This window comes from Vidua chalybeata, chromosome 13 (genome assembly GCF_026979565.1).
Source record: "Vidua chalybeata isolate OUT-0048 chromosome 13, bVidCha1 merged haplotype, whole genome shotgun sequence".
NCBI lineage: Eukaryota > Metazoa > Chordata > Aves > Passeriformes > Viduidae > Vidua > Vidua chalybeata.
In genome coordinates, this window is record NC_071542.1 from 13,127,587 (window position 1) to 13,139,530 (window position 11,944).

The 11,944-nt window shown below is 59.4% G+C and overlaps 2 protein-coding genes across 3 annotated transcripts in view; one reads left to right on the forward strand and one right to left on the reverse strand.

The window, feature by feature from the left end:
* Positions 1–3,377: 3,377 nt before the first annotated feature.
* HAPLN3 (hyaluronan and proteoglycan link protein 3) lies at positions 3,378–8,488 on the forward strand. Its single transcript, XM_053954758.1, has 5 exons — positions 3,378–3,427; positions 4,938–5,084; positions 5,326–5,706; positions 6,809–7,111; positions 7,272–8,488. The coding sequence occupies exons 2-5, from the start codon at positions 4,958–4,960 to the stop codon at positions 7,550–7,552; spliced, it is 1,092 nt and encodes a 363-aa protein (XP_053810733.1). The 5' UTR covers positions 3,378–3,427; positions 4,938–4,957; the 3' UTR covers positions 7,553–8,488.
* Positions 8,489–9,167: 679 nt separating this feature from the next.
* The window catches only part of ACAN (aggrecan), a 46,553-nt gene continuing 43,776 nt past the window's right edge, over positions 9,168–11,944 (reverse strand). For both annotated transcript variants that reach the window (XM_053955086.1, XM_053955085.1), the window contains 3 exons: positions 11,694–11,838; positions 10,969–11,151; positions 9,168–9,519 (listed from right to left, as the gene is read on the reverse strand). In XM_053955086.1, the coding sequence (XP_053811061.1) occupies positions 9,431–9,519; positions 10,969–11,151; positions 11,694–11,838 (417 nt within the window). In that variant the 3' untranslated portion in view covers positions 9,168–9,430. The remainder of the gene's footprint in view (positions 9,520–10,968; positions 11,152–11,693; positions 11,839–11,944) is intronic.

The following is an 11,944-nucleotide window of genomic DNA, read 5'->3' on the forward strand; positions in this document are numbered from 1 at the left end:
GGGAGGGGAAGCCTCTATCAGCACCCCACACCCTGTGTCTCCTCCTTTGGCTTTGATCCTGGAGCAAATCCCCCAGCTTGGAGCTGGATCAGCTCTTACACCCAAGCACGCTCCCAGGGCTGGAGGGAGCTGTGAATTTTGCAAGGGCTGCCTGTGGGGATGTTCCCAACAGAGCCCTCTTGGGGAGGGCTGGGGCATGGATGCTGCTGGAGCAGGATCTGCCTGCCCTGAGGACGTGCCCCCAGGGAGGGGGCATTGTGGTGAACAGGACAGAGGAGTTTTGCTCTTGTCCAGAATCTGCCACACTGGGCAGGGACCCCTGAAGCTGGCATGAATAGCCAAGTGTCACCTATGTCTTACCACAGCCCTCTGTCCCTGCAGTTCTGGACAATCTTCCTGCACCTCCCTGTGGCCAGCAGTGCCCTGCTCAGCCAGGCATCTCCTCCTTGGGCCTTGCCTATGGGAGGCGGGCTCTTGCCTTGTCCTGGGAGTGCCAGCCATGGGCATCAGAGGAGCTGGGGATCTGCTTGCAAAGACTGGGCTGAATTCATTGTGGCTGTGGCTGCAGCTGCTTGGTGACAAATAGCAGCCACAGTTAGAGCCTGGGACAGGGGGGACAGTCTGCCCAGTTCACCTCCAGACATGCCACCCTTATCATCGGGAAGCTGAGGCAGAGATAAGAGCAGTTCGCTTCGAGTCCAGCCAAGACAGCCGTGAGCCAGGGATACGGCAGAGGCTCCACGAGGAGGGTGACGGGAGCAGATGCTGCACATCAGAGCGGGGCATGCATCCTCAGCCCCCGACTGCTGCTTCCCCCTGCCCATTGCTACTCCCCAAGCCCCTCTGACGGATTCTGAGCCCTTTCCCAGCCTTATGGCATTTTCTTCATCCCCCAGAGCCGCAGGATGGGGGGACTGGGAGAGCCAGAGTGCCCTCCCCACCACGCACAGCCCCTCATGGCTTGTCCCTATCCCTTGGACGCTCTTCCTGGATGCAGCTGGGTTGTTGGGACAGCAGGAAGGCCGGGATGGCCGGCACGCTGCGGCACCCTGCTGACTGCTGCCAGCTGCTGGGAGCTGGCTCCTCAGGAAGCAGCCGTCGGGGAGAGCATCCTCTCACCACCACCCGGAAAGCCCAGCACAGATCACAGGCTCCTCCATCCCACCAGGAATGTGAGTGTTCCTGCTGAAATAATCCTGTGCAAGCAGCATTTCATGGACAAATCTCTGGTGAGGCCACAGCAGAGCTGTCAGGCGCTGGCTTTGAGGTGGGGAAGATGAGGATGACACTTTTACGGCTCCCATTCAGCCAAATGCTCAGCCAGCCCTAGACACGTGCCCTAAACATGTGCTCCCAGGTCAGAGCTTCCCTGACCCTGCACAGCTTTGCTCAACCTGAAACCTGTGGTCACACCCAGGGTACATCTCTGGGAATAGAAAACAAAAAGACGGTGAGACGTGGGAAGGAATGAAGGAGATCCCTTCTTCCTCAAGGACTGCTGGTGGCCAAATCCTTCCTCATGCCTCTGCTCCCTAGGAGGAGACGGAGAAATCATTGGCCATGTCCAGACAAGAGTCGCCTAAGGTGAGGCAGGAGCTGTTGCTGAAAAGAGGTGCTGGGAGTCATCCCTGTCCTCTTCCCTGCTGCTGCTCCCCTCCTCAGGCCAGGCAGGGGATGGCTGCTGGCAGGTGCTGTGGTGCAGGCAGTGCAGGACACTGTGGGGCTTGTTCCTTGGTTCTGGAACAATGGGATAGCCATGCCAGGGAGCAACGTGCCCTAACAGGGCTGTCTGTTTTCTGCACAGCCCGGGGGTGGAGGGAACCATCCCAATTGCTGGATCACTAGAACAACCTGGGCAAGCAGCAGCAGGACACTGACAGCCAGGATGCAGCTGGGACACCATCCCACCACCTCCTCCGGCCAAGTGGCAGGGCCGGGGGTAGCAGGGACCCTCGGCCAGGATGCAGGCAGTGCAGTGGCCTCATGCCGGAAGATGTAATTGTCCCTCCATTGTGGGCTGCGGGACAGGCTGCTCCGGGCAGGCGAGCAGGCGGCGCGCCCGGCCGTCACACTCCCGTGTCCCGGGGCAGCCCGGCTCCGCCGCGTCCCTCCTCGGGGAGGGCTGGCAGGGCTGCTGCGTGTGCAGGGAAAAGGAGAATAAGGAAGAGCAGTGCCTCCAGACCCCGGGTCCCGCAGCCATCCCTGGTCGGGGCTTCCCACGCGGAGCAGGGCTGTCGTGCCGGCGCTGGCGGCAGATAACGCCGTTTCCTTGCTGGCTGCTCGCTATCAGCGCGGCGGCGACGGGCAGGCAGGATCGCACCCCGGGCGCTCCGTGCTGGGCGCTGTCGGGAAGGGCTCCTGGCCCCCTTCACCCCGCAGCCAGCCTCGGGCCGTTTATTTTTACACGGCTTGTTTTCTTTCCGGCTTGAAGCCATCCTGCACGGCGGCAAGAGCTGGACCGGGGCCCCCACGCCTCATTTCCTTGCCGTAAAACAACAAAGTGGGGGGCGAAGCAGCGCACTGGACTTGGACATCGGGTCGATGGGTCAGGGCACACGCCGCATCGTGGTTCCTCTGTTTGTCCCTTCTGTCTATCCCCTGACCGGCATCCCCTGGCGGTGCCGCCGCCGTGCTGCCCTTCCTGAGGACTCGATCCTCCTGGAGCTGTATCTGCCTGTCTGTGTGCCAGTGGGAGCTGGCATGGAGGGCATCGCCCAAGTTTAGGGATGATGCCCCCACAGATGGGTGCAGCTGGGCACCCCAGAGAAAACTCTGGTTTCTGTACCTCTGCTTTGTCCCCACAGCATCAAGCAGACCCTGAAGAGGCTGAACCCCACAGCTCAGCTGTCCCTCCTGAATTCCAGAGCAGGCAGGCACTGGCACACATCACTCCGTGCCATGTGCCACAGCCCACCTGTCCTGAGCTGCTTGTGCCTGTAGTGCTCCTGCCACATGTGTGTTGGACACCTCCTTTGTCTGGAGACTGTGGCCAGTGCCCTCCAGTGGGATGTGGGACAAGAGATGTCTCTTCTTCCCTGGCACTCTGGCTTCAACAGGGCTTTGCTTGGGACATCACAGGATCCCACCAGCCCCAACAGGGCACATTTCTCTCCACTGCTGTCCCTTCCAAGTCGGGGGCAGTGCAGGCAGCTGGCACACCGCAGATAAGGTGTGTGAATGGTGTGTGGGCAGCATGTGGGCAGTGTATGGATGCACAGTGAGGCTATCACAGGCCTGGTGGGCAGGCAGGGGGCCAGGGGCACCCACCCCAGCTCCGGACTGCGAGCAGGGGGTTGGGAAAGGCGTGTGTTTCCCTTTAAGAGGCAGGCCCTCGAGCTGCTTCCTCTCAGCTTTGCAAGAGCCCTAAACACAGTGCATCTGCCTGCAGCCTGCCTGCACGCCCGCCTGCAGCCTGCCCGCAACCAGCGTGAGTAGGGCTTGTCCCCAGTGCCGGGACTAGGGAGGGCTGGCACCCCGGGGCGATGGGCACCCTGCTTTCCGCTAAGGGCAGGGGGGGATGGCATTGCCATGGAGGGAGCCGGGCATCACTGCGAAAGGTGCCAGGCATCGCTGTGCTGGGTGCTGCAGCACGATGCTCACGGCGCTGCAGCTGAGAACACTGGGCACACTGCACGTCACTGCAACGCTGGGTTCTGGGGGGGCTCACCAGGCATTGGGGTGCAGGGGGACCAGGGCTGGTGCCCTGCAGACCGAGGTGTGAAGCTGCCGTGCCTCGAGCCCACCCTGCGGCCGTGGGCAGCACGTGGCGGTGTCCCCGCGGCTCCGGTGCCAGCAGCGCCGCGCTGCCGTGCCAGCTCCCGGGGCTGTGCCGGCGCTCCAGCGGGTGCACCCTGCACCCTCGGGCACCGGCTCTGCTGGCCCCAGTGGGTGACAAGTGTGCCTGCACCCCATGGTGAGTAGAGGCACTGACTGCAGAGGAGAGTCGGATTGAGCAACCTGCGGTGAGAGCAGCCGGTTTTATGCCCCGGACCCTGGAGAGCACCACCGTACCCCGTCTTGGACCCTTCCGGCTTGAGCATCTGCTCTCCCACAGCCCCCTGGCCCGGGGTGTGTTTGCAGGCACTCGTGAGCCTTGTCTAAGCAGGGCACAGATGTCAGACCCCCGCCGGTGTTGGAAGGGGTCTGCGGGCGGCTTGCCGGGTGCCGGGCCCCCTCTGCCGGCTCCGGGAATGCTCACAAGTAGCCAATTCTGCTGGTAGCACCCTGTGTGGGTGCACATTTCTGGTGTCGTGGGCTAGCCAGGCTACCCCCCACCGATGGGACATGCTTTGGCAGCCAAATGTGTTGCATGAGGTCGGCGCCAGCCATGTCTGTGATGCAGAGTGGCAGCCCTGGGTTGGACTAGGGGATCCTTGGCCGGGATGATGACTGCTGCTGGGCTTTGTCTGGAGCCGGGGCAGTGGAGGCAGCCCGAGCTCTCTCCCGCACTCCTTGGTCGGGTTGCACGCTCGGCTGCCTCTTGTAAACCGAGCTTGCTGCTTTACGGTGGGGCTCAGCCACTTCTCTCCCCCTGCACCCCTATGTGACCTTTTCCCAGTACTTCCTGTCTGAAAGACACCCTGGGATCCCATTTCTCCGGCTGCCCCGTCCCTGACTTGCTCTTGGGCCAGGTGTTCCCCACATTGGGCACCCCCACAATGGGCAGCAGCAGTGAATGTGCTGGTGTGCAGTGTGAGCCAGGTGGGAGGATGAGGATGGAGGGGACTGGGAGCACCAGCTGGAGGGTGGGTCTGGGGGCATGGTTCAGGTTGCCTGCACTCTCCCCTGCAGGCAGGGGAGCTGGAGGTGCTCTGCTGGTTCTTCCCACCCCTCTCCTTGCACCCCTGGTATGGAGTCTGATTGGCACCACTGCCAGGCAGTGCTGGCTTTCTCCTGGCTATTTGGGGATGTCACAGCAGTCCTTTCCCCCTCTTCAGCCCAGGCTTGCTTCCCAGCCATGCTGCTGCTCCCACTCCTCCTGAAGGCCACCCTGCTGCACCTGGCCAGTGGCTTCTACCGCCCCTTCTACAATGGCTTCTACTACAACCACATCATGAATGACAATGGTGATGAGCAGGAGAAAGGTATACTGGGGACAATGGGGGCTGGCAGGTTGTCACAGGAGGCTGAAGTACCCCTTTGCCTCTGGATGGGGTGGAGACCCATAACTTGGTGGGATGTAGGGCCCAAAGGAGCAGTGGGAATGCTTCAGGGATACCTGGGGGATGCTCTTGGCAGAAGAGGTGGTGGGTGGAGGGAAGATTTGGGGATGCTGCCCAGCCCTGGATCCTGACCTGCCCGTCACACCTTCCTTCTTCCTCCCAGTGGATTACTTCAGCGGATCCAAACTAGTGGTGGAAGCCTCCAAAGACCCTGTCTACAGCTACAACGGTGCCAATGTCACCCTGCCCTGCCACTACCGCTACGAGCCCGACCTGGGACCTAAGCGGAAAATCCGCATCAAGTGGTCCAAGCTGCGGGATGACTACACCAAAGAGCAGGATGTGATGGTGGCCATTGGCAAGACCTACGTGGCCTTTGGGGACTTCAAGGGCCGTGCTCACATGCGTCAGGCCGGCGAGGCCAGCCGGCACGAGGCCTCGCTGGTCATCAGCGATGTGCGCTTGAAGGACGATGGCAAATATCGATGCGAGGTCATCGATGGGCTGGAGGACGAGAGCGACGTTGTGGACCTCCGGCTGCAAGGTGGGGGCATGCTGGGGACCACATGACCCTCTGCACCAAGCCAGTGAGCCTGGCCTTCCTGTGGTACCTTCTCCTTTGGGGACACAGCAAGGCAGGGGGGTTGTGGAGCTTGATCACGGCAGAAAGGGGCTGGGATGCTGGGTCGGATGGAACAGTGGCTTGAGGCTGTCTGGCTCTGGCCTCAGGAGTGAGTGAGCCCAGTGCTGTCTGCCCAGCTGGGACACCAAGGGTGCTGTTGGAGTCAGAGTTGGGAGTCACTCTATGGCCGCAGCATTTCCTGCCTTTATCCACCCATCTTCCCACTGTGCAGCATTACATGGAGCTGTCCCCTCCCCTCCCAGCTCTGGATATCCCAATGCATCCCATGTGATGATCCTTGGTGACTCGTCCAGCCTCTCTTGCTCATTTGTCATGAGGGACCTGACTCAGCCCTGACATTGCTTTGGAGCTCAGAGCTGTGGAAATGTCCCCATTGCTTGTCCCTGCCCCACCCCCTTGGCCCCTGGCCCTGTCTCCCACAGTGACTTCTCCCTACCAGTCCTTGTGACTGTGTCCAAAGTGGTGATGCCCGTGGTTCTGTTGGGATCCATGCCCACGACAGAGCATTCATCCCCATGCTGGTGGTCCATGTGTCCCCTGGGATCATGAGGACGCTGACCTTTGTATCCCTGTTCCGTGCATTTCCATGACAACGAGTTCTCCATCCCCGCAGGGGTGGTCCATGCCTCCCAGGGACCACTGTCTGTGTGTTCCCAGGACCGTGGTCTGTACAACCCCGTGGTGGTGGTCCCTGCATCCCCATTATAGTCTGTGAATCCCTGTATGTGCAGGTGCTGTCCCCGTGAGGGGGTCCTTGTGTCCCCAGGACCGAGCCCGTGTGTCCCTGTGCCACCAGATGTCGCTGGCAACTCGCTGCTGGCGCCTGCATGTCCAGAGCGACCCCATCCCTGCATGCCTGAGCCTTGTCTCCGCACATGGAGGTGGTCCCTGTCCCAGAGCCTGAATTTGACACGGGTCAGGGATCCCTATGGCTCCTGCTGGGGCTGGGTTCGGTTCGGGTGGGTTGCCCACGGAGCCAGCTGAGTGTCCCATCTGCCTCCAGGCATCGTGTTCCCCTACCAGCCTCCCCGCGGGCAGTACAGGCTCAATTTCCACGAAGCCGAGCAAGTGTGCCAGGACCAAGGTGCCATCCTCGCCAACTTTAACCAGCTCTTCCAGGCGTGGAGCGAGGGGCTGGACTGGTGCAACGCGGGCTGGCTGGCCGATGGCACGGTGCAGTACCCCATCCGCCTGCCCCGCAAGCCCTGCGGGGGCGTGCACCTCGCCCCGGGCATCCGCAGCTACGGCCCGCGGCACCGGCACCTCCACCGCTTTGATGCCTTCTGCTTCTCCTCCGCGCTCAAAGGTGGGTTCTGGGCCCGGGGTGGGGGTGGGATGCTGGGGAAGGTGCAGTGTGTCCCTCCCTCTTAGGGCACAGAACTTGGCCTGGGTGGGGTTGTTCCAGGCATTCCAGATGGGGATGCTCGGGATGATGCTCCCCTCTCACGCTCCGCTCTCCCTCCTAGGAGAGGTTTTCTACCTGGACCGCCTGGCTGGGATGACGCTGGAGGAGGCCAAGCAGAGCTGCCAGGATGCAGGGGCCGAGATCGCCCGGGTGGGGCAGCTCTACTCCGCCTGGAAGTTCGTGGGGCTGGACCGCTGCAATGCCGGCTGGCTGGCAGATGGCAGTGTCCGCTACCCCATTGTCACACCCCGGGCCAATTGTGGCCCCGCGGAGCCTGGTGTCCGCAGCTTCGGCTTCCCCAGCAAGGGCAGGTTTGGAGTCTTCTGCTACAGAGAGAGATAAGGAGCCAGGAGGGATCCTTCTTGGATGAAGGATGTTTCCAGCCTGCCAGTGCCCAGTGTCGGGCATTTCCAAGGGCTGTTTTGGGGCTGACTGGGGGGAGGTGGGATGGGGGGAGGTTTCTTTTTTGTTTTGTTTTGTTTTGTTTCCTTCCTTTATATTTTCCACACCTTGCTCAGCAGCTGGCACCTGCAGCTGCTTGGGGTGGCTGCCAGCTCGGCAGTGTGGGACAGTCCCTGTCGTGGGATGTATGCAAGGATGATCCCCATGGGGGGATCTGCTGCTGCCAACCCACATGGCCGTGCCACCCTATGGGTGGTGACCCCTTCCTGCGGTGGCAGGTTGTCACTGACACTCACCTGCCCTTCCAGGCTGGTCCTGCCTCCGAGTTCATGAGGCAAGGCCATGAGGGAGCGAGGCAAGGCTGGATTTGGCCAGAGCAGAGAGCAGGTATCTCCATTGCATCCTGGCCCCTCTTCCAGCCCCATCCATGTCCTGCTGAAGGATGCCATTGTGCCTGTCCCTGCTGGAGCACAAGTGCCTTATCTCTGTGTGCCCCTTGCCTGAGCTCCATTTGAACTCTGGTGCCTTCTTCTCTGAGCATTGGCTATGAAAAGATGTGTTTTTCTGAACATCTTCTAATAAAATGGTGGAGAAAGCCCTGGAGTGACATGGCTGTGTCCCCATCTCTGTCCCAACACAAGAGAGAGGTCTTCTGTGGAGAAAGGATTTGGGGATCCCTGGCTGTCTCATCCTTGGCTAAGCATGTCTCATTAGTGCTGGCTCAGCTCAGCTCCTGCAAGGGCCTTGTGTTCCCTCATTAGTGAGGGTTAATTAACCCTCTGGGTGTCAGGACTGAAAGCTGGGAGGTGAAGCAGTTCCTACTGGTCATGGGTTTTAGGCATATGGGTTAATCCCCTTCCAAACTGGGAGCTGAACAAGGAGGGTCAGTATCCTACTCCAGGGTCCTTCTTCAGCGAGGGCTTGGGACACCCCTCCTACCTCCACGGTCCCTTAGGTGCTGCCTGGGGCTGAGCCATTCCTGTGTAGCTTGGAGCACCCTCTTTGGGTTCCCCTTCCTTCCTTTTTGCCTTGCCATGGGAGACCCTTCTCTTCCCAGCCCACTAGACATCCCTCTTCCCTATAAAAAAAACAACACTGACCAAGTGCCCATTCCGATTTCGCTTTCTTTATTATTTATCATTCTTTCAAAATAGGATATGTTCAAAAATATAAATAGGTGCAGGGAACGCTGGTGCCCCGCACGGTCCCCTGGAAAGAGCACGTTGTCCCAGGACGAGTGCTGTGCTGCAGAGGGGGCAGTGGGGAAGCAGAGAGGGGCCACAGTCCCCAGCACCTGTGTCCTGGGTCTCAGCATCCCCTTGCCTCCCTCCTCCCACAGCTCCTTCCACCACAGCCCCCCAGCCCTCCCCACCCGTCCTGACGTGCTGCAGCAGTAGAAGGATTCTGGAAAAAAAAAATAAAATAAAGCCCCAAGAGGTGCTGTTCACCCTGGAGATTAAATAACAGAAATAATTACATTGTTCGTGGATAAAATCAGGAAAAAATAATCATCTTTATTATTTAACTTAACCCCCTGCCCTTTGCAAACCCACCCCCCTCCCTGTCCCCAAAGGCATGAAGATAATTGGAACCGGACGGTTAGTAAAAATGCTGAGATCTAATTCGTTTTGCTTTGGTGCTTGGAAAAACAATTTTTTTTTGTATATATATACACAAAGGTGGGTTTGTCTTTAATATAATTTTTTTTTCCTTATATGACAAAAAAGCAACAAAAAGAAGAAGAAATCGACTCTGTTAATATAACTGTTCTGTTAAAAATCTCTCTTTCTTGCTTTCCCCTCGGTCTCTCGCCCCGCTCTAATGGGTGCGTCTGTGCACGGCGCTGCCGCTGGCTTTCGACCGGCTCCTGGGGCTCCTCTTGTATAGCCTGCGCTGGTAGCTGGAGGCTGTGGAGGAGAAGAAAAGGCACCTTGTTGGCAGGAGCCGGGACAGAGAAGCTGCTTGTCCCACGCTGGCCACCCCGGCCCCTGGCTGCCTGGAAAAACACGGGCAGCCGCAGGCAGCGCTGCCCGGGGGCGGCTGCGTGTGCCCCGGCGCCAGCCCGCCCGCACACGCACAATCGGCCCTTCTCTTGCCCTGCCCCGGCTTTGCTTCACCCAGGGGAGAAGTTGCCTGTGGCTCGGCGAGAGCCTGGGCAGGAGCATCATCTCCACAGCTGCTTGTCCCATCCCTTCCCTGTGCCCAGCCAGGAGGGCAGCTCGTCCCCATCTCACCCACTGCCCTATCAATCCCTACATCCCCAACCCCCATATTCATTAGTAGTGGGATGTGCTCAGGGCACAGGAGGGAAAACAGCCCGGCTTGGCTGGCAGGGACAAGGTTTCTGCCTGATCTTTGCTGCCAGTCTCCCTGGAAGCTGGCATGCTCTGGTGTGAAATTGCAGAAGGGTTTTGGTGGAAGCAGCAAAAGCTGGCTGGGAGCAGACCCGGCCTCTTGATCGCTGGCAGTCCGTGCTAAGAACAGCCTGCAGCTCTCCAGACCCACAGCAGAGCCAAAGGAATCAGCATCTTGGTCTGCACCAGGCAGCCGCCCTTGGACACCTCCTTCATCCCTCCTCCTTTCATCTCCTCTCTGGGCAGAGATTTGTCCCTTAAGCCTGTATCGGCTTTCCCTGGCTGTGGGACCATTGCTTAATCTTCCTTATCTGGAATTGCCCAGCAGGACCAGAACCTGGCAAGGAGGCCACTGGACAGATGTGATTTGTCTGAGGCCAACAAAATTCTTGGGAAGCTGCAGGCAATCAGAGACGGGACAGGGGTGTAGGCAGGCCTGGGAGTGGGCTGGGACACCAGTGGAAGAAGGCTGACTGCCATCAGCTGGAGGCCTGACAGAAGGAGAGTCAGGAACCCAGCCCTATGCCTTGGCTTGTGTCTGCTGCAGGACTCCTGTCTGCTCCCAGGGCAGGGGGACACCAGGGAAGGGCTGGAGGGCCCCATAGCTCTTCCATCCTTTTCTCTCTGTTGATGTAGGTTGTGCCAAAACTCACCCTTTCAGAAGCCATTTATTTTTCCTTCTCTGAGTAGCCTGGGCCATTGGTAAGCTCCTTGTTGCCCTTTCCTGACTCTGGAGCTGCCCCTACTCTGCCTTGGTGGGCAGTCCTGCAATCCAGGGCAGGGCAGTCCTGCAATTCAGGCTCCATGGTCCACGCCTGCCCCAGAAGATGTCAGCTCCCATGGCTCCCGTGGAAACTTCCAAGAAGTCAAGGGAACCATGGTGTGCCCTGCTGCCTGTCTCAGAGCTATCCTGCACCCCGAGATGATGTCCCGCATTCCCAGCTCCTTCCAGCTGCAGGGAGGCATCGGCCCTACCCCGAAGGTACAGGGACCCAGACGTACGGTTTAGGCAGGATATCCGTGGCTCCTCCCACTGCCCGTTGGGCTGGCACCGGATCGTGGGCACGTGCCGTTGGATGTAGCCTTGGTCGCACTGGTACCGCACCATGGAGTTGATTTCGTAGCGTTCCTTCTTCCGACCGAAGGTCCTGGCATTCTCCACCGCAGGGGGGTCCCCGCAGGCCACTGTGGGAGATGGGCACAGACTGGAGAGTGAGTGAGAGCACAGCAGCCTGGCTGAGCAGGCAGCTCACACCCAGGGCAGGCTGGGCGTGCAAAGCCTCGTCACTCTTCCATGAATAAAGCCTTAACTCCCTTTGAGATTGGACTCCCTCTGTTCACAAGGCTTAGGGGCAGGGGGATATAGAAATTCTGTGATTTGAAATTAAGCAGGGGTCTGCCTCCTGGAGCAGCTGTGAGAGCTGAGCATCACAACAGCTGCCTGTGTCTGTAGGAGGGCACAGAGCTGGTGTGTGCGAGTGATGCTGCAGCCAGGGTATGACTCTGCCTGGGGATGTTGAATGTCAATAGCTTGTCCTATTTAGTTTCAAGTCCTTATGGAACTTTCTCCTAGAGCCTTGGCCAACTTCTGTTTCTAATTCCTTCTATCTCTTTGATCACCCTTTGCAGTAACAAAACCCACATTCCTGGGCACTGGGCACTCTGCTCCAGACCCACAGCCGCCTACTGAGTCCCCCATCCTTGCCAGTATGGCAGAGGGTGCTGACCTGTTCCTTTCTTGCAGGTGAAAGGGAGGTGATAGTTGCAGGGAACGTCGTTCCATTCGCCTTTCTCGTGCCAGATCATCACAACGCAGTCCTCGCCCGCCGAAAAGAAGTTATCGGGTTGGTTGGGCCGCCAGTTCTCATATTGCTGCCGAGAGAGGACAGTCCTTCAGCTAAGGTTGGGCCCCAGTCTCTCCTGCTCCCTCCCTCATCCTCACCCCACCTCTCCCACACCTCTCTCCAGCTGAGCCCGT